The sequence below is a fragment of the Ornithorhynchus anatinus genome, chromosome 5 (genome assembly GCF_004115215.2).
Source record: "Ornithorhynchus anatinus isolate Pmale09 chromosome 5, mOrnAna1.pri.v4, whole genome shotgun sequence".
In the NCBI taxonomy this organism is placed as follows: Eukaryota; Metazoa; Chordata; class Mammalia; order Monotremata; family Ornithorhynchidae; genus Ornithorhynchus; species Ornithorhynchus anatinus.
In genome coordinates this window covers 1,805,181-1,825,864 of record NC_041732.1, presented here as the reverse complement: position 1 = coordinate 1,825,864, position 20,684 = coordinate 1,805,181, and the positions used below count along the sequence as shown (strand labels likewise).

General features: G+C 64.4%; 3 protein-coding genes across 7 annotated transcripts; 1 reads left to right on the top strand and 2 right to left on the bottom strand.

Moving 5' to 3' along the window:
* The first annotated feature begins 3,894 nt into the window (after positions 1-3,894).
* On the top strand, positions 3,895-11,459 carry MAP3K10 (mitogen-activated protein kinase kinase kinase 10). Its single transcript, XM_029064993.2, has 10 exons — positions 3,895-4,748; positions 5,787-5,967; positions 6,065-6,213; positions 6,362-6,537; positions 7,501-7,741; positions 8,552-8,674; positions 8,987-9,125; positions 9,516-9,628; positions 10,089-10,832; positions 10,968-11,459. Exons 1-10 carry the CDS (start codon positions 4,034-4,036, stop codon positions 11,312-11,314), a joined length of 2,928 nt encoding a protein of 975 aa, XP_028920826.1. The 5' UTR covers positions 3,895-4,033; the 3' UTR covers positions 11,315-11,459.
* A 563-nt stretch (positions 11,460-12,022) lies between these two features.
* TTC9B (tetratricopeptide repeat domain 9B) lies at positions 12,023-16,419 on the bottom strand. The gene is made up of 3 exons (XM_001520306.4): positions 15,938-16,419; positions 12,820-13,002; positions 12,023-12,282 (listed from the first exon to the last, which is right to left on the bottom strand). The coding sequence occupies exons 1-3, from the start codon at positions 16,365-16,367 to the stop codon at positions 12,191-12,193; spliced, it is 705 nt and encodes a 234-aa protein (XP_001520356.2). The 5' UTR covers positions 16,368-16,419; the 3' UTR covers positions 12,023-12,190.
* Positions 16,420-17,479: 1,060 nt separating this feature from the next.
* Positions 17,480-20,104, bottom strand: CCNP (cyclin P). 5 transcript variants are annotated; one of them, XM_029065273.2, is made up of 7 exons: positions 19,816-20,104; positions 19,608-19,723; positions 19,301-19,403; positions 18,572-18,730; positions 18,294-18,452; positions 18,025-18,176; positions 17,585-17,917 (listed from the first exon to the last, which is right to left on the bottom strand). In XM_029065273.2, exons 1-7 carry the CDS (start codon positions 20,057-20,059, stop codon positions 17,645-17,647), a joined length of 1,206 nt encoding a protein of 401 aa, XP_028921106.1. In that variant the 5' UTR covers positions 20,060-20,104; the 3' UTR covers positions 17,585-17,644. The 5 variants fall into 5 exon arrangements, with proteins under 5 accessions (XP_028921103.1, XP_028921104.1, XP_028921106.1 ...); XM_029065274.2 differs by having other exon boundaries at positions 17,658-17,917; positions 19,305-19,403; XM_029065270.2 differs by having other exon boundaries at positions 17,480-18,176; positions 19,305-19,403.
* Between the last annotated feature and the right edge of the window lie 580 nt (positions 20,105-20,684).

The window sequence follows — 20,684 nt, the reverse complement described above, 5'->3', positions numbered from 1 at the left end:
AGCTCAGTGGAAAGAGCCCGGGCTTGGGAGTCAGAGGTCAAGGGTTCGAATCCTGGCTCTGCCACTTGGCAGCTGTGTGACTGTGGGCAAGTCACTTCACTTCTCTGGGCCTCAGTGACCTCATCTGAAAATGGGGATGAAGACTGTGAGCCTCACGGGGGACAACCTGATTATCCTGTCCCAGCGCTTAGAACAGTGCTGTGCACATAGTAAGCACTTAACAAATACCAACATTATTGTTATTATTATTCTAAGCGCTGGGATAGTTCCAGGGTTATCAGGTTGTCCCACCCGGGGCTCCCAGTCTTAATCCCCATTTTAATGATAATAATGATGGTAGTTCTTAAGGGCTTATCATCTGCTAAGCACTGTTCTAAGTGCTGGGGGAGATACCAGGTAATCAGGTTGTCCCACATGGGCTCACACTTTTAATCCTCACTTTACAGATGAGGTAACCGAGGCACGGGGAATTCATTCAATTCATTCATTCACTAGTATTTATTGAGCACTTACTGTGTGCAGAGCACTGTACTAAGTGCTTGGAATGGACAATTGGGCAACAGATAGAGACAATCCCCACCCGATGACGGGCTCACAGTCTAATCGGGGGAGACAGACGGCAGAGCAAAAACAGAACGAAACAAAAGCAAGACAACATTATCACGACAAATAGAATCAAGGGGATGTACACCTCATTAACAAAATAAAGTTAAGTGAAGTGACTTGCCCAGAGTCACACAGCTGACAGGTGGCGGAGCCGGGATGAGAACCCATGACCTCTGACTCCCAAGCCCGGGCTCTTTCCACGAAGCCATGCTGCTTCTTTACTGTGTGCAAAGCACTATACTAAGCGCTTGGGAGAGTACGATATAACAGTGTAACAACGAAACAGACACATTCTCTGCCCACAACGAGCTCACAGTCTAGAGGGGGAGACAGACATTAATATAAATAAACAGATAAGTAAATAAATCATAGATTTATACAGATAGATACATACATGCTGTGGGGATGGGAGGATGAAGAAACAAGAAAGGGCGGCGCAGAAGGTTGTGGGAGAAGAGGAGAGGAGGGCTTAGGGAAGGCTCCTTGGAGGAGATGGCTCTTCAATAAGGCTTTGAAGCGTGAGAGAGCACTTGTCTGTCTGACAAGAGGAGGGAGGGCGTTCCGGGCCAGAGGTAGGATGTGGGCAAGAGGTCCGCCTTGAGATAGATGAGATGGAAGTTCAGGGAGAAGGTTAGCATTAGGTGCCCCCGGGAGGGGGGCTGGGCGACAAACTAGAGAAGCTCCTACTATTGTCTTCTCCCAAGAGCTTAGTACAGTGCTCCGCACACAGTAAGTGCTCAATAAATACAACCGACCGACTGGAGTAGAGAAGCAGCGTGGGTAAAGAGAAGCAGCATGGCGTGGCGGGCCGGGGAGTCAAAAGGTCAGGGGTTCTAATCCTAGCTCTTCCACTCATCTGTTGCATGACCTTGGGCAAGTCACATTTGAGTCAATGCTTCCTTAAGCACCTTTTGTACTAAGCGTGTGAGTCGGTGTGTAGCGGGAGAAGAGGCGATAAATAGGAGGGAGATAGCTGACTGAGTGTCTTAAAGCCAGTGGTCAGAAGTTTCTTCTTACAGCTGCAAAAGGAATGGGCAACTATTAGAGGTTTGTGAGGAGTTGGGAGATGTGTGATGAATGAAGTTTTAGAAAAATGAGCTGGGCAGCAGAGTCCGGTATGGACTGAGCAGGGGAGAGACAGGAAGCGGGAAGGTCTGTGAGCAGAGCGCGGTCATCAAATAGGGATGTGGAAAGTGCCTGGACCAGCCTGGGGGTCATTTGGTTAAAGAGAAAGGGATGGATCAGTCTGTCAGTCAATAGTATTCAATGAATATCTACTCTGTGCAGATCACTGTGTAAAGCATTTGGTTGAGAGAATACAGTGGAGTGGAGTAGAGGAGACACACTAAAAATATGGATAGGAGGAAGCAGTAGCCTATAATAAAGGTATGTACAAAGTGCAGTGAGAAGATGTGAGCACCCAAGTACTTAATGTGGAACTTTTCAAGTGGCAGTTGGGAGGAAAATAGGGTGGGGAGATAAGAAACTAATCAAGGAAGGCCACCTGGAAGAGGTGTGGTATCTGTAAGATCTTGAACAACCTGGGACTGTTTTGTGGAGGAAGAACCAACAGGATTGAAAGAGAGGTTGAAAGAGGGAACTGGATCAAGACTAATGCCAAGGTTATGAGCATGCGTGATAGAGAGGGTAGTGGTGTCCTTAACTGATGGGAAAATTAAGTGACAGGCAGGAGTTGGGCCGAAAGATGAAGAATTTATCTTGAGCTAGAGCTGCCGGGGGGAATTTGAAGGAGAGCTGTCCTCCGCGCACGAGGAAATCTAAGACCGGGGAGTCGGTGAGAGGTCAGGGCTGACCAAAAAGATTTGGGCTTTAACCACATTGGGGTGTTAAATTCGTGGGGGCAGATGAGCTTCTCAAGGGAATGACTGTAAACCGAGAAGAAAAAGAGACCCGGAATTGAGCGTCGTGGAATGCCCACGGTTGAGGGTGGGAGGGAGAGGAGGGGCCGGTAAAAGATGCTGGCAGAATTTAGTGTGAGTGCTGTAAAGCTCTCCTGTTAACAAGCATGGGATCGTAGGTCTGAGGCCAACTCGAAAGGAGTCGGGCAGATGGCCGATTAGAAAAATTTTTTCACTAAAGACCCAGCTCTGCCAATTGTCCGCTGTGTGGCCTTGGGCAAGTCACTTCACTTATTATTAATATTATTATTCTCTGGGCCTCAGTTCCCTTATCTGTAAAATGGGGATGGAGTCTGTGAGCCCCATGTGGGACAGGGACTGCGTCCAACCCGATTTGCCGGTGTTCGCCCCGGCGCTTAGAACAGAGCCTGCCACAGAGTAAGCGCTTAACAAGTACCTTGAAGATGCTGAAGACGACTGACTTCCCGGTCCCCCGTCGGCGCGTGGTCCATCGGCAAGAGCACGGGCTTGGGAGTCGGAGGACGAGGGTTCCGATCCCGCCTCCGCCACTTGTCTGCTCTGCGGCCTGGGGCAAATCCCTTCGCTTCCACGTGGAAAATGGGGTGAAGCCCGGGAGCCCCCCGTGGGACAACCCGATGACCTTGTACCACCCCCGGCGCCTGGCACAGTGCTTGGCCCACGGTAGGCGCTGGACGCCTACCGTCCTTCTTATCCAGCGGGAGCAGGAAGGGCGGCGGACCCCCGGCTGACTAGGGCCTGGATGTCCCCCCCTTCCTCTGGCCGGCTCTCCGGGCTCGTCCCCCGGCCGTCGGGCGAGGCGGCGGGGGTCCGGGCCGGGCCGGGCCCGGGGCAGCGGGGGAAAGACTACAAGTCCCAGCTGGCACCGGGAGCGGCGGCGGCGGCGGCGGCGGCGGCGGCGGCGACCGGGGCCACCCGGGCAGAGCCCAGCTGACATCCCCGGGAAGGGGAAGGAGAAGGGGAAGGGGCTGGGGCCGGGGCTGGGACAGGGCGGAGGGGCGGGATGGAGCCTCCGGGCGGGTAAAGGGGGCGGCGGGCAGGGTCGGGGGGCTGCGGGAGCCCCGCCATCGGGCACCGCGGCCGGTCGGCAGGGGCGGCCGGGGAGTGGGGGTGGGGGTCCGGGCCGGAGATGCGCCCCGGGGTCCCGGGGCCTCGGGCCGTGGGAGATGAGCGCTGGACCCGGCCCGTAGAGGCCCCGGCCGCATCTTCCGGGAACAGGTGAGGGCGGGAGCTGCGGGCCTTCCCCACCCGGATCCCCGCCCGCCCGGCCGTCCGCCAGCCGGGCCGGGGGCCAGGGGGCAGGTGGGGACCCGGGCGCGGGGCGGGAGGAAGGGAGGGGGGCGGCCCCGGCGCCCCGCCGCCAGCCCGCCCCCGTCGCCTTTTCTCCTATGGCCCCTCCCGGGGTGGCCCCCCACCCCCGCCGGCCCGGCCTCGCCCCGGGGACCGGCCACAGCCCCGCCGTCCCGCGTGGGTGAAGGGGCGCGCCTCGCCCCGCGGCCCGGGGCGAGAGGGGGGCGGTGCCCGGCCCCATGGAGGACGAGGGGGAGGGGGCGGCGGGGTGGGGGGCGCCCCTCGCCGGCCCCTTCTGGACCGCCGTCTTCGACTACGAGGCCGCGGCCGAGGAGGAGCTGACCCTGCGCCGAGGGGACCGGGTGGAGGTCCTGTCCCAGGACTGCGCCGTGTCCGGGGACGAGGGCTGGTGGACCGGCCAGCTGCCGGGCGGACGCGTGGGCGTCTTCCCCAGCAACTACGTGGCCCCGGGCCCGGCGGCCGACGGCGGGCCGGGCCGGCCGCTGACCCCCGGGGCCGGGCCCGGGCCGCCGGACCTCCCGCCGGAGATCCCCTTCCAGGAGCTGCGGCTGGAGGAGATGATCGGCGTGGGCGGCTTCGGCAAGGTCTACCGGGCCCGGTGGCGCGGGGAGGAGGTGGCCGTCAAGGCCGCCCGGCCGGACCCCGAGCAGGACCCGAGGGCCGCGGCCGAGCAGGTGCGGCGGGAGGCCCGGCTCTTCGGGGCGCTGCGCCACCCCAACATCATCGCCCTGCGCGGGGCCTGCCTGCGACCCCCGAACCTGTGCCTGGTCATGGAGTACGCCCGGGGCGGCCCGCTCAGCCGGGCCCTGGCCGGACGCCGCGTGCCCCCGCACGTGCTCGTCAACTGGGCCGTGCAGGTGGCGCGGGGCATGGCCTACCTCCACGGCGGGGCGCCCGTGCCCATCATCCATCGCGACCTCAAGTCCATCAACAGTGAGTCCTCTCCCCCCACCCCCGGGGGGGGGGTCCCTCGGCCGGAGGGTAGGCCCCACAGGGAGAGGGACCCCGGCCAATGGCGCTCGCCTCGAAAAGTGGCTCCCAGGGCCCAGTCGGGCATCGGGCCTCTAAAAGTCAAGCAGCGGTGGACACCTTTTCCTCTCCCTGGTGTCCAACGCTGCAGCGTGGGAGCCTGGGGAACCGGGAGCCTGGGGGCCCTGGAGTCTGGGGAACGGGAGCCCGAGGACCTCGGAGCCTGGGGAACCCAGAGCTTGAGGATCTTTGAGCCTGGGAAACCCGGGGCCTGGGGAACAGGGAGTCAGGGGAATCTGGAGCCTGGGGAACAGGGATTCTGAGGTCCTGGGAGCCTGGGGAACCCAGGGCCTGGGGAACGGGGATTCTGAGGTCCTGGGAGCCTGGGGAACCTAGGGCCTGGGGAACGGGGATTCTGAGGTCCTGGGAGCCTATGGAACCCAGGGCCTGGGGAACAGGAATTCTGAGGAACAGGGAGTCTGGGGAATCTGGAGCCTGAGGACCTGGGAGTCTGGGGAACCCAAAGCCTGAGGGCCTGGGGAACAGGGAGTCTGGGGAATCTGGAGCCTGAGGACCTGGGAGTCTGGGGAACCCAAAGCCTGAGGGCCTGGGGAACAGGAATTCTGAGGAACAGGAAGTCTGAGGAACAGGGATCCTGGAGACCTGGGAGCCTGGGGAATCCAAAGCCTGAGGACCTGGGAGCCCAAGGATTGGGAAACCTGGTGTACAGGGAGCCTGAAGACTTGGGAGCCTGGGGAACCCGGAGCCTGAGGAACAGGGAGCCTGAGGACCCAGGAGCTTGGGGAATAGGGAAACTTGAGGATACAGGAGCCTGGGGAACCAGAGCCTGGAACTGTTTACTGCAGATACATCTGGGAAGGCTTTGGAAGGGAATGGAAGGGGGACCCTGACTCAGCAGGGGATTTCGGACCTGTGAGCGGAAGGTGGGCGGGGGCATCCCCTGAGACGTGCCTCCCCCCATCCCCCTTCCTCCCTACACAGTTCTCATCCTGGAGAAGATCGAGAACAATGATCTGTCGGACAAGGTGCTAAAGATCACAGACTTTGGACTGGCACGGGAGTGGCACAAGACGACAAAGATGAGTGCGGCGGGCACCTACGCCTGGATGGCACCCGAGGTCATCCGCCTGTCCCTCTTCTCCAAGAGCAGCGATGTCTGGAGGTGCCGCGAGGGGTGGGCTGGCTTGGAGGAGTGGGCGAGGGGCGGTGGCGGGCCCAGAGAACCGGCCCTCAGGCTGACGGTGCCCCACCACGTGCAGTTTCGGGGTGCTGCTCTGGGAGCTGCTGACGGGGGAGGTGCCGTATCGAGAGATCGACGCCCTCGCCGTGGCCTATGGGGTGGCCATGAACAAGCTGACCCTGCCCATCCCCTCTACCTGCCCCGAGCCCTTCGCCCGCCTCCTGGAAGGTGAGCGTGCCCCGGGGCTGGGGCTGGGCACCCTTCTGGCCTGTCTCTCCCCTTCCTTCCCGCTCTGGTCATCCAGGGTTATTCAGGCCCCAGACGATTCTGGGAGCCCCATCTGTAGCATGGCGTCCCGCTGTCCCCCCCCTCACAGAGTGCTGGGACCCCGACCCTCACAGCCGGCCGGGCTTCGGCAGCATCCTGGCCAGGCTGGAGGCCATCGAGCAGTCAGCGCTCTTCCAGATGCCCCTCGAGTCCTTCCACTCGCTGCAAGAGGACTGGAAACTGGAGATCCAGCACATGTTCGATGACCTGCGGACCAAGGAGAAGGTCAGGCCCGAGGTCGGGGGGACGAGAGGAGACGGATAGGGATGGCAGCTGGGGGATGGGGAAGGGGCTGGGGGTTTGAACCCGTTGCCACGGTGATTTATCGAGCCCCTGTAACTGGGGCGGGCCTAGTTGAGAAAATAGAAAAATGAGCAGACCCAACCCCCGCCCCCGGGGAGCTGAGGTCTAAAAGGAGGGTGCCCACGAGCACCCGGAGCAATATGAGAGACCCCCACGGCCCCGAGGGAAACCGCGCTGGACCCACTGGACCCCTGGCTCTGAGGGCCAGCGGCCAAGTGGAGAAGCCGCACGGCTTAGTGGATCGAGCCTGGCTTGAGAGTCGGGAGGACCTGGGTTCTAATCCCGGCTCTGCCACCTACTTACTGTGTGCCCTTGGGCAAGTCACCTTACTTCTCAAGGCCTCGGTTACCTCCTCTGTTAAATGGGGATTAATGGTGAGCCCCATGTAGAACATGGGCTTTGTCCCACCTACTTAGCTTGTATCTCCCCCAGTACTTGGGCCAGTGTTTGGCACATAGTAAGTGCTTAACAAGTACTATAATTAATTATTAATTAAGCGGGCCATTTGCCCAGTATCACCAGCCTGAGTGCCTGAAGAGCCAGGGTGGCCATGGGCCCCCAAGTGGCAGGGGTCCTGAAGGCGCCCTTGCAGCTGCCCTTCCACGCACACACACCCCTGCCCGCAGGAGAAGCAGGGGAGCTTAGTGGATGGGGCTCAGGCCCAGGAGTCAGAAGGTCAGGGGTTCTGAACCCAGATCTTCCAAGTGTCTGCTGTGTGACCCTGGGCAAGTCACCTCACTTCTCTGAGCCTCAGTTCCCTCATCTGTAAAATGGGGAGCCCCACATGGGACAGGGACTGAGTCCAACCCAATTTGCTGGTATCCACTCCAGCGCTCAGTAGAGTGCCTGGCACTTAACAAGTACCATTATTATTATTATTGTCAGGAGCTGCGGAGCCGGGAGGAGGAGCTGCTGCGGGCGGCCCAGGAGCAGAAGTCGCAGGAAGAACAGCTGCGGCGGAGAGAGCAGGAGCTGGCCGAGCGCGAGATCGACATCGTGGAACGGGAGCTGCACCTCATCATGTGCCAGATGAGCCAGGAGAAACCGCGTGTCAAGAAGCGCAAGGGGCACTTCAAGCGCAGCCGCCTCAAACTGCGTGACGGCAACCGCATCAGCCTGCCCTCGGGTACGGCTCCCCTCATCCCCAACCCCTCCGCGGGCACACCGCCCCTCCCTGCGCGTGTGTGGGGGCGTCGATCGATCTGTCAGGCCGTGGTATTTATTGAGCGCTTACTGGGTGCGCAACGCCTTATTGAATATGTGGGAGACCACGGGGCAGTAGAGTTGGTAGGCACCATCCCTGCCCTGGAGGGGCTTAAAGTATAAGGGGGTGGGGAAACAGATATTGAAATAAAATTACAGGTCGGGGAAACCTCTGGGCGCAAGTCCGACCGCTGTGAACGTGGCACAGCTCCCTGGCATGATATGCCCCTCTGGGGGCACTGCTCTGCCCTCTGAGGGCACAGTTCAGACCCCATGTGGGCCCAGCCCAACTCCCCAAACCAAGAACCCGTGGCCTTTTCAGGTAGAGCCTAACACTCCATTTGCTGGACTTACCCTGGTTTCACCACCTTCTGTTCTTCATGTGCCTCTGTTTGCCTTTCGCTGAGTCTGGGCTTCCCGGTCACTGGCCGGTGTCCACTGAGGACCCTCCCTCTCTCCATGGGGCCGGCCGGCTTGCCCTCTTGACGGACACTAAGTCAGGGGATATGGAGGCCTCGTGGCCTGGCCCAGCCCCTTCCTCTGCCCTGCCCTGTTCTGAGGAGACCCCTCCTTATGTGTGAGGGTGCTGAGGGGGCGTGGAGGGGCTCAGCTCTGGGATCTCCAAGCCTGGGGATGCCGCAGAGAGGGCAGGGGAAGGGGCAGGCCGGGCAGCGGGCATCGGGGCTGAGGCCGATGTGGCAACGTCACCCTTCTGGCCCCCCCGACTCCCCAGGCTTTGAGCACAAGATCACGGTCCAGGCCTCCCCGACGCTCGACAAGAGGAAGGGTCTAGGGGCCGACGGCTGCAGCCCCCCGGCCAGCCCCAGCATCATTCCCCGTCTGCGGGCCATCCGCCGTGAGTGCCCCCGCCCCAGCCGGCTCCACCGGCCCCGCTCGGGGGGGCCGACTCATCCCCGGGCCGGCCCCCTTCCCAACTCCCTAGCCCCGCTCATGGGGTCCAGCCCGCCCAACCTCCACTTGTCTAGCCCTGCTCAATGGGCGTCGTTGCATTCATCTGAGTCCAGTGCCCACTCTCCACCACTGAGGGAATTAGTGGGCATATGGACCTCTGCCCTGCCTGGGGGCCCCTCGCCCAGCCTCTCCCCAGACAAAGGGTTCAGTCAAGTGCCCACTCAGGGCCCAGGTTGACTCCACCTCTCCCCGGCAGTGACCCCCGTGGACGGCAGCCGGACGTGGGGCCGCAGTGCTGCTGTGAAGAAGGAGGAGCTGGTGGGCAGCAAGAAGAAGGGGAGGACGTGGGGCCCCAGCACCACGCTCCAGAAAGAACGCGTGGGCGGGGAGGAGAGGTGCGGGCCCCGGGGGCCGGGGGTGGAGAGGAGAGGTGTGGGCAGCCAGGGCCGGGACCGAGCAGTGGGGCCTAATAGTAATCATTATGGTATTTGTGAAGCGCTTATTATGTGCCAGGCACCGTACTAAGCACTGGGGTAGATACAAGATAATTGGTTTGGCCAGAGGGTGGGGGTGAGGGCCAGGGATGGGCAGTGGGGCCTGAAGGTGGGGAGGAGAGGGATGGGGGTGGGGGAGGAGAGGAACGGGCTGGGCAGGAGGGAGCAGTGCCCACAATGCTTGGCCCAGGGGCTCCTCCATCTCCTCCCTCCTCAGGCTGAATTCAGAGGGTTGCGGGGCCTCTCCTGGAGGTGACCGGCTCTGCATCCCTCCCTCCTTCCCCCGATCAGGCTGAAGGCTCTCGGAGAAGGCACCAAGCAGTGGTCATCCAGTGCTCCCAATCTGGGCAAATCCCCCAAGCACGTGCCCGTCACCCCCGGCTTCGCCAGCCTCACCGAGATGGGTAAGGGTTGGGGGAGGGGCAGGCCCCCCCTGGGGCTTCGGCTTCGGCCTGGGGGCGAGGGGGTCTTGGGTTAGGTGTGAATCACAGGCTAGTTGGGGCCTCCTGAGGTCACGCTGTCCATCTTGCCCACGTCCCAGGCGGCTCTTTCCCTCACCTCAGGATCAAGGGGGCCCAGGGGCAGGAGACCCCCCCCCCCCCAACCTCCCACCATATGGAGCTCCACATCCCCTCCCCCAGAAGGCACTCCTAGGCCCGAGGGGTCCGGGGGTGGGCACCGAGAGGGGGTCCCGGGGGCCGAGGGGTCAGAGGGCAGAACCCCCCCAATCCCCTCCTCGACTGCCCTTAAAGGGAGCCCCCAGGGCCGAAGAGCCCCCGCCCCCCCACCCTGCCGGCCCCCAGAAGGAAGCCCCAGGGCTGGGGACGCGAGACCCGAGCCCACCCCCCGCCCGTCTCCCCGCAGAGGAGCTGGCGGAGCCGGACGAGGCCAGCGTCCCGCCGTCGCCCTACAACAACCCGTCCTACCTCACCCTCCCGCTGCCCGGCGACGAGGCCCCGCCGGGCCGGAGCCCCTGGGGCCCCGAGGAGCCGGGCCCAACCCCGGGCCGCGGCGGGGGGCCGCGCAAGAGGAGCGAGCTGGCCCTGCTGGGCTGTGCCACCGTCCTGGGCGCCGTGGCCCTGGGGGGCGACCTGGCCGAGGCCTGGGGGGCGGAGGGCGAGGACGAGGAGGAGGACTGCGGGGAGGAGGAGGGGGAGGACCGGCGGCGGCGGCGCCGGGAGGGCCTGTTCCCTCGGGCCGGGCGCTTCCACCGCGGGGTCGCCGGCCCTCGGGGCCACCGGGCCGGACGCCGGGAGGAGGCCGAGGCGGTGCCCGGCCTGGCCCCGTCGGCCACGCTGGTCTCCCTGTCCTCGCTGTCCGACTGCAACTCCACCCGCTCGCTGCTGCGCTCCGACAGCGACGAGGCCCCGCCGGCGGCCGGAGGCCCGGACCCCGGCCCGCCGCCCGCCGCCTTCAAGGGCGCCAATCCCCTGGTGGACCTGGAGGTGGAGAGCTTCAAGAAGGACCCGCGCCAGTCGCTGACCCCCACCCACGTGACGGCCGCCCGGGCCGTGCCCCGCGGCCACCGTCGCACGCCCTCGGACGGGGCCCTCCGCCAGCTGGTGCACGGCCAGCCCCGCCCGGTGCCCGACGGCGCCCAGGGGCTCGGTGAGTCGGCCGGCCGGCGCCCCCGGGGGGGGAGGGGAGGTGGTGGGGCCCGGGTCGCCTCTGCCCTGACCCCGGGGGGCGGGGGCGGCGGTGCGGCCCAGCCCCGACCGGCTCTTCCTCCCCCTCGCCCGCCAGGACCCTCGGACTTCCCCCGCCTGCCCGACCCTCAGGCCCTGTTCCCCGCCCGCCGCCGGGCCACGGACCCGGCCGGGGGCCCCACGGAGCGCCCCACCAGCCTGGCCTTCGCCCCCCGCCCCCGCCCGGCCGTCAGCCGCCCCCGCCCGGATCCCTGGAAACTCGTCTCCGTCGGCTGGACCCTCGGCACCTCGCCCTCCCCGGGCGTGACCGAGACGCCGGGGACCCCCGCCCGCCCCACGCTCATGGACATGGACGTGGACGGGCAGAGTCTGGACAGCACGGTGCCCCTCTGCGGTGCGCTGCCCCCGTCCTGCTCCCAGCTGGAGGCCGATGCGTCCCGCTGAGCCGCCCGGGGCCTGGGCCGCCAGCGTCCCCTCCTCTAGCCTGCGGGGCACGGAGCCCCCTGACCCGGCCCGGCCCCGCCCGGCCCGGCCCCGCCGCCCCTGTGGGGTGGGGGGAAGAGGACCGTGGGCCAGACCACTGTATTTATTGGGGTTGGGGAGGGGTGGGGGGGGTGGGGGCGGGGGAGGACTAGTTCTGCTATTTAATCTTGTGATGTTTGTACCATGTGCTGCCTGCTGAGCCAGTTCGGTGCCTGCTCTGCAGGGAGGGAGAGAGGGAGGGGTAGAGGTGGGGGACCAAAGGCGGGAAGGGGGGGGGGAGAAATCTTGGTGATTTGATTTTATTTTTTAAATTAAAAGCAGCCCCCTTCTCCCCGCCCAAACACACACCTGCTGTGTCTCGGCGCTCCATCGTTCGCTGCAGTGCGGCTGCGGCCTCCAGGGGGCGCCCCATCGTTCGCTGCAGCGGCCACCAGGGGGCGCCCGATCATTCGCTGCAGTGCGGCTGCGGCCACCAGGGGGCGCCCGGAGGGGCGCAGAATCCTCCTCCTCCTCCTCCTCCGCGGCGGGCAAAGGGGGATCCGGGGCCCCCGCCCCCTTGACACCCACCGCCTTCTCGCTTTCCCACTTCACACCTCCTCCCCTCACCCCTTCCAGGGGGATTGCTTCGGCCCAACCCCTCGGTCGCGACAGAGAGAGACGGAGGCGGAGTTGGAGTCGGTCCCGAGCCTTTACAGAGAGGCCGCGACGTGAAATAAAAATACAGTTATCAAAACGCGCTCGAACGCTTCGAGGAGGAGGAGAGGTGCACGGGGCGGTGCTGTGGTGCTGGAGGCGCTGCCCTCGCCCCAGGGAAGATGGCGAGCTCCTGCCGGAGCCTCAGCCCGGCACCTTTTTGCCGCCGTCCCGCTCCCGGCTACAGCGCGTCATCTTCATCTCCGTGAGCTGGATGTAGCGGAGGACGTTGGTGTCTGCAGGGGGAGAGGGCACCCAGGACTGGGTAACTCTGTTGGCCTGGGGAGTGGGGGGCGGTGCAGCCGCATGCGTGTGTACGTAATAATACTAATTATGGTACTTGTTAAGTCCTTACTCTGTGCCAAGCACTAAGTGCTGGGGTAGATGCAAGGTGGGACACAGTCCCTTTCCCATATGGGCTCACACATCCCCATTTTACACATGAGGCACTGAGAAGTTAAGTGTCTTGCCCGACATCACACAGTAGTCAGGCGGCACGGTCACGATTAGAACCTAGGTCCTGAGTCCCAGGCCCGTGATCTATCCACTGAGCCACACTGCTACGTACGGCGAGGACAGTCGGAACACGTCTGAGAGTGTTCATGTCTAAGTCGGGGTGTGTGCCGGAAGGCCTCCCCGCCCCACCCGGGCGCAGCGCCATGCCCAGTGTGGCCGCCTGGGTCCCACCCCCCTTCGAGCTCCGAGCCTGTGCCCTCCTCTCTCCCTTATCCATCTCCCAACCCGCCTCCGAAACGGTTTTCCCGGTCTCTCACCCGTGGGTTCCCGGCTGCGAGCCTCCCTTAGGTAGAGTAGGGCGCGGCCGTAGTCGCCCAGGTGGTAGAAGGCGATGCCTGCGCGGTACGTGGCCTTGAAGTTGCCCTCCTGCTTCTCCAGCACTTTGAGGCAGTATTCCCGGACCCGCTCGTAGTTCACCAGCTCCGACTGGAGCAGGCAGGCTGCGGCGGCGGCGGCGGCGACCGGGCGGGTGGAACAAGGCACAGGCGATGGGCCGTTAACGTTTAGACTCAAAGCCAGCGAAAAGTGGAGCCATGGATTGAAAGAGGGGCCAATCCGGATGGCATCTCCAACGAGCCAATCGGACTACAACACCTAAGAAGGGGATTCCAGGGCGCTCAACGGGCATTGCCAATAGAAGGAGTCGATGGGGTAAAACCGACGACGCTCGGATTGTAAAGGGGCCAGTCAGAGCGGCCGCTAGAGGGAGCCAATAGGGATAAAGCCGACGAAATTCGGATTGTAAAGGGGCCAGTCAGGGCGGCCGCTAGAGGGAGCCAATAGGGATAAAGCCGACAAGATCCGGATTGTAAAAGGGCCAGTCAACGCGGCCGCTAGAGGGAGCCAATAGGGATAAAGCCCACGAGACCCGAATTGTAAAGGGGCCAGTCAGCGCGGCCGCTAGAGGGAGCCAATAGGGATAAAGCCCACGAGACCCGGATTGTAAAGGGGCCAGTCAGCGCGGCCGCTAGAGGGAGCCAATAGGGATAAAGCCCACGAGACCCGGATTGTAAAGGGGCCAGTCAGCGCGGGCCGCTAGAGGGAGCCAATAGGGATAAAGCCCACGAGACCCGGATTGTAAAGGGGCCAGTCAGCGCGGCCGCTAGAGGGAGCCAATAGGGATAAAGCCCACGAGACCCGGATTGTAAAGGGGCCAGTCAGCGCGGCCGCTAGAGGGAGCCAATAGGGATAAAGCCCACGAGACCCGAATTGTAAAGGGGCCAGTCAGCGCGGCCGCTAGAGGGAGCCAATAGGGATAAAGCCCACGAGACCCGGATTGTAAAGGGGCCAGTCAGGGCGGCCGCTAGAGGGAGCCAATAGGGATAAAGCCCACGAGACCCGGATTGTAAAGGGGCCAGTCAGCGCGGCCGCTAGGGGGAGCCAATAGGGATAAAGCCCACGAGACCCGGATTGTAAAGGGGCCAGTCAGCGCGGCCGCTAGAGGGAGCCAATAGGGATAAAGCCCACGAGACCCGGATTATAAAGCGCCCAATCGGTGTGACCACTAGAGGGGGCCAATAGGGATAAAAACTAAAGTCGCCCGAATCGTAAAATGACCAATAAGCGAGGCCAATAGAGGGGGCCAATGGGGGTAAAAATTAAAGTCTCCCGAATTGTAAAATGACCAATAGGCGTGACCACTAGAGGGAGCCTATGAGGGCAAAGGTTACGGTACCTGGATTGTAAAGAGACCAATGGGCATTGCTCTAGGACGCTAATAGGAGGAAAGTCTAAAGTCTATGGGACCGGATTGCAAAGGGGTCAATCGATCTTCAATGGGAGGGGAGCGGGAGACCAAGAGAGATAAAGCCGAAGAGAGACCGGATCGTAAAGAGCCCAATCGGTGTGACCACTAGAGAGGACCAATGGGGGTAAACCTGATGAGCTCCGGACTATAAAGAACCCTCAGTGGCGGTTCAAAACAATCGGACCCGGATTGTAAAAGTCCCAATCAATCCATTCACTAGAGGGTGCGAACGGTGATAAAAGAGTAGGGGTCTGGAGTGTAAAGAGACCAATATGATAATAGTTATGCTATTCGTTAAACGCTATTATGTATCAAGCCCCTGTACTAAGCGCTGGGGTGGAATCGAGCAAATCGGGTTAGACACCGGTCCCCTTGACCTCTGAGTCCCCCAGGGCCCCGCGCTCTAGCCATAAGCCACACAGCTTCTCCCCTCTGGTCATTAGAGGGGTGGGGGAGAAGAGAATGGAGATTAAAACCGACGAGGCCGGATGGTAAAAAGCCCAATCGGTGAGACAACTAAAGGAGACCAATGGAGAAGAAAAAATCACCAAGTCTCATATTTTAAAGGATCCAATCTGCGCGGCCGCTAATAGGAAGCCCATGGAGGGCGGGGAGTAGAGGGAGGTAAAGTCTCCACAGGCCGCCGGGGTTTATATAAAGGGCCCAATGCAACCGAGGGCCCCCAGAGGCTACCAGTGGTGTAAAGTAGATCGTTATGCCCGGGCCCGTGGAGGATCCAAAGGCCACTAGGGGTCGGCAATGGGGGAAGTGTGAGACACTGGATTGGGGCAATCGGGGCAGCCCCTAAGAGGAGCCAATGGGGGCAAAAAACGATAGGGCCCGGCTTGTAAATGCTCAGAACGGTGCTTGGCACATAGTAAGCACTTAAATACCATCGTCATCATTATTACCAAAAGCTCCAATCGAGCCACCTACTAGAGGGTGACGGGGGTGGGGGGGATATAAAGCGCGGGTCCCTGGAGAGAAGCCCCCCGGACCCGAGTTGTAAAGAAGTAGGTGGTGGTGGCCACTAGAGGGAGCCAAGGGGCGCTAAAGCCCAAGAGGCCCGAGTTGGAGCGCGCAGATAAAACTGAGCGATGACTCAGGAGAAGGAGGCGGCGCCCGGGAGGCCGGGAGGGGGCGCTGCAGGGCAAGTCAGGCCAGCGCCCCCCTCCCCTCCCTTCCCCTTCCCTCCCCTCCCTTCCCCTCCCCTCCCTTCCCCTCCCCTGTTCTCCGCCCCCGCATCTTCCCTCCGCCCGGCCCGGCCCGGCCCGGCCCGGCCAGCCTCCCCCGGGACTCCTCCGCCTGCACCTCTCCAGCTAGAAGGGCCGCTCTCCGGAAAGGCTGCGGCGGGACGGTGACACGGAGCAGTAGGTGTCCGGAACCCTAAGAGTTGCCCCACCTGGCCCGGCCCGATTTTTGCGCAGCCACCTGACCCCGGCTCTCCTCTGAAGGGTCCTCCCCACCGGCCCGCTCTCTGCTCCGCTCCCGCCTCGACCTTCCCGGCCTTATTGCATCTCCGCGGAGGCCCGTCCTCCCTTCGGCCCCACGAGTCCCTGGCTTGCCCCCACTGGCGGTTTCCATGCGGGGTCCTCAGTGCCGCCCTCCTCCCCCCCCCCCCTCCATACCCGTGAGGCTGTCATAGCACTCCATCTCGGTGCTCTCCACCAGACGCCGCTGCTCGTCGCTGAGGCGGGCGGGGCCGGGGCCGGGACCGGGACCGGGACCGGGACCGGGGGTTGAAGCGGGCGGTCCCGGCGGGCGGGCTCCCTGCCGCCGCTTCAGCTGCAGCAACGCCCGGTGGTACTTGCCGATGGCCTCGCGGAACTTCTTCTCGCGGTAGCAGCGCTGGCCCTCGGCCTTGAACGCCACGGCGGCCCGCAGGCTGTTGTCCAGGGCCCCGCCCGCGCCCCCGGAGGGCTCCGGGGCCGAACCCGGCCGAGGGAGGCCATGCCGGGAGGCCGGGACCGGGGGGGAGTGCGAGGGCGGAGGGCGGGGTGGCGGAGGCTCGGGGGCAGCGCTCAGCATCAGCACCGGGGACAGCGCGTCGCGCTGCATTGTGGGAAAATCCCGGCGTGGCTGCCGCCCCCTCCTCGGTGAGCCCTCCCCCCTCTCCTCCTCCTCCCGCCCGCCCCCGGGGCTCTGCTGCGGGGGCGTCTGGAGCGACGAGGCCCCTCTCGGCCGAAAGATGCGGCGACCCAGCTTCCCCCACCCGGCGGCTCCTTTCCTCCTCCCTCCTCCCTCGCCCCCGCCCCGCTCTCCCCGCGCCGCCCCGCGGCGCGCCGCGGCCCCGCACGCCCGAGGAGCCGCCGGCCCCGAGCGCCCGGCGCGGGACCGCAGGGCGCGGCCGCCCCGCACAGCCGCAAAGAGGCGGCGGCTTCCAAGCGGCGGGGCTCAGTGGAAAGAGGCCGGGCTTGAGAGTCAGCGGTCATGGGTTCTAATCCCCGCTCCGCCGCTTGACGGCTGTGTGACTTCGGGCAAGTCACTTCCCTGGGCCTCAGTGACCTCATCTGTCAACTGGGGATTTAAGCTGTGAACTCCAGGTGGGGCAATCTGAATCCAGGCTGAATTCCCCCCCCCCCCCAGCGCTTAGAACAGTGCTCCGCACAATAGTAAGCGCTTAACAAATACCACCCTTATTATTATTATTATTACCCTTCCCCCCTCCCCCGCGTCCCCAACGCCGGAGGCAACAGAGAGGGTGGGGGGAGCTAAAGGTCAGCAGGCCGGCCCAAAAGTAAGCCCGTCAAAGGGCAGGGACTGTCTCTACCTGTTACCGATTTGTCCATTCCAAGCGCTTAGTACAGTGCTCCGCACATAGTCAGCGCTCAATAAATAGGATTGAATAATGACTGAAAAGGCTCCCACGTCTTGGGCGGGGAGGGGGAGCGGGGCGAGAAGCGGGTCCCGCTGCGGCCGCCTCCGCCGTCGTCCGGGCCGGGCGGCCGAGGGGGCGGCCTCCTCCGGCGGGAGCTGGGGCTGGGGCTGGGGCCGGCTCCGCGGGGGGAAGGCGGCCAATGGGAAGGCGGGCGGAGGGCCCGGCGGCCAATGGGAAGACGGGCGGAGGGGCCGGCGGCCAATGGGAAGACGGGCGGGGGGCCCGGCCGCCAATCCCAGCGGGCGGACGCGCCCCGGGTCCCAGAGCCAATAAGGACCGGCAGCGCGAGGCCTAAAAGACAAGAGCACTTTATTGAACCGTCGGCCGCCCCGGGCTCAGCTCGGACGGACGGACGGACGGACGGACAGAGGCACGGACAGAGGCACAGACGCACGGACAGAGGCACAGACGCACGGACAGAGGCACAGACGCGGACACACAGACCCACGTTTCTTTTTTAATCCCCCGGCTTGGCCTCCCCGTGGCGTCCAGCGCCGGGGTGGGTCCGGCCGGGGCGAAGCGGCCCAGGGGAGGGGGCCGGCCAGGCCGGGGCCACCGTCAGGGCTGAGGCCGGCGGCGGCGGCGGTGGCGGAGGAGGCAGGCGGCCGTGAGGCTGGTCTGCAGGCGCTGGGGCCGCGCGTACTTGAGGAAGATGGCCCCGAGCCCCGGAGCGGGGGCGCTGAGCGCCGACCGGACCATGGAGGTTTGGATGGGCTCCAGCTCCGCCTCGCTGCGCCGGAGGAAAGGAACGGCAAAGAGGGAATGGGGTCCGGGGCTGGGCGAGGTGGAGCGGCCCGGGAGGTCCCACCTGTCCCGTCCCCGGGGGGCCCCCGGTACCTGTACACCGCCAGCCCGGGGGCTCCCGCCGCTTCCTGCAACGTCCCTCGAGCCAAGCCCAGGGCGGCGGCGGCTCGACGCCCCGGCTCCCAGCGCAGCAGCGCGGCCTCCAGCAGGGACAGCTCCAGGAAGTACTGGGCCAGGAGCAGGACCTGGCCGGGACGGGCGGGAGGGAGGGAGGGAGGGAGGGAGGAGGGGGCTCAGAGCCGGGGCTTCAATTCGGAGGGGGGTCCGGCGGCCGCCCCTCCCCTCTCCTCCCCTCCCCTCACCTGCCGGGGCGCCCGGGCCAGGGCGGCGAGGAGGCGGAGGCAGAGCAGGGGGCCCGGGTAGTGCAGCTGGAAGTCCAGGCGGCTCAGCACCCTCCGCTCGGCCCGCAGCAGCTCGGCCGGGGAGAAGGAGTCGGCGCCCAGGAGGCAGAGGGAGGCGGGCTGCAGGCGGGGGGGACAGGGGGCGGCTGCGGGGGGCGAAGGGGCGGCGGGCCCGTCCCCCCCACCCCCACCCCGCCCTCGGCCCCCACGGCCGCCCGGCCCGGGCGGGGGCCGCCTACCTCGGGGCACGTGCATTCCTCCACTTTGCAGGCCAGGAAAAAACAGGCCACCGCCAGGAGCTGCAGGCGGCGCGGGCGCACCGAGGAGGCGGCGCGCAGGAAGGAGTCCAGCAGGTGCACGGCCAGGAAGAGCGTGTCCCCGGCCAGGCCCAGGTACTCCTGGGGAAAGGGAAAGGGGTCGAGGGGGAGGGAGGAGCGGCACTTTTAGAGAAAGGAGAGATGGCCTCGTCTATCTCCCCACCGCCCTTCCTCGCCGATAGACTTTCACTCTCCCCACCCTCTCAAAGCCTTATTGGAGGCACATCTCCTCCACGAGGCCTTCCCTGCCTAAGCCCTCATTCCTTCTTCTCCCCCCCCCCCCCCCCCCCCCCCTGCGACGCCCTCGCACTTGGATTTGGATTTGCTCCCATTATCACTTCTCCCTCAGCCTCTTAGCACTCATGTCCAGATCTGTAACTTTCTTTTCTAAATGTCCGTCTCCCCCACCCCCTAGACTGTAAGCTCACCGTGGGCAGGGAAAGTGTCTCCCAACTCTGTTGTACGGTACTCTCCCAAGCGCTTAGTATAGCGCTCCGTCCACACTAAGCGCCCACTAAATACGATCGAACTGACCGACCCTGCCCGGGGCACACGTCCCTTCCCAAGGCGGCCTGGGGTGGGAGGTGGGCCAGGCTCACCAGGCCGACCTGTCCTGTCCGACCCCGCCGCCCCTTCCCTCTCGCCTGGTACCTACGTGCACCTGGACTAGCCAGTCCACCACCAGGGCACGCATCTCCGGGGTCACGGCGGGAGAGAGGTCCGGGCTCGGGAGCGGGCGGTCAGCCTGGGGGAACTAGGGAGCCAAGAGAGGAGCCGCCTAGGCCCAGCGTCGGGCCCGCGCAGCCACTGGGAGGAGTGGGAGCCACGGGAAAGGGTCACGGGCCGGCAATCACCGCGCCCACTAGGGAAGCCGGTCCGGGAAGGGTCCCCCGCCAGGGGCGAGATGAGTGACGGGGGCCCAAGGGGAGCCGGCCCGGGCCCGCAGAAACCCCCTCACCATGACGCTGGCAAAGATGTCCCCCGCGTACTCGCGCTCCCCGTCTAGGCCCAGCGCCCCCATCGCCTCCGCCAGTCCCGGGGGCGGCGTGGGACCCCCCGCTAATCCGGACGGGGCTGCGGGAGAAAGAGAAGAGTCAAGGAGCGGCCTCCGCCCCCCCCCCTCCACTGCCCTGCTTTCATTCCGCCCCGCCGGGGCTCCCTCCTACCTGCCTCGGCCACCGCTGCCTGGCCGACCGTTAGGTTTCTGAGCCCCACGGGCGGCGTGGAGGGTTGGGCGCCCGTCGTGCTCTGGAAGAAGGGGGCGCGGTGGGGTCGGCCCAGCGCCAAGGGTCCCCGGGGGGAGGGAGGGGAGCGTAGGTGGGGCCTGAGACAGCCTTGAGCAGAGATTGGGGTGTCGGGAGGGGGCGGCGTGGGCCCCGGTCCCCTTGCCGCCTTCCCTCCCAGCAGCATCTCTCTCGCGTGGACGGCGATCGGAAAGGCCGCAGCTGGGGGTGGGTCAAGGGGGGTGGGGGCGGCCCCCGGACCCTTTAGGGTGGACCGGGGGGGGGGGGGGGCGGGGCCCGAGGCGCATGCGCATCGCCGCTCTCGCCACCTGAGCGGGGAGAACGGCTAAAAGGGCCCGGAGAGGCGGCGCACCTAGGAAGAATCATCATCATGGGGGGATTTGTTAAGCTCTTACTAGGGGCCAAGCACCGTACGGGCAGATCGGGTTGGACGCAGTCCCCGTTCCCATTTTACAGACGAGGAAAAGGATTCCCGGCGCCTCCACCCCCCCTGGTTGGGGTTAGAGAAGGGAAACGTACCCTAGTGCATGGAGCACGGGCCGGGGAGTCAGAAGATCTGGCTTCTAATCCCGCTCTGCCATTTGTCTGCGTGTGGACCGTGGGCCAAGTCACTTCCCTAGGCCTCAGTTTTCTCATCTGTAAAACGGGGATTAAGATGGGTGAAGCTCCGTGTGGGAGAGCGATTGCGTTTAACCTGATCTGCTGACCCGGACTGTCGCGTTTGGACCGGCACGTCTGGCATCGCGCTTCCTTAGGAGCGCCCGGGAGGAAAACAGAAGTAAGAGAGCGCG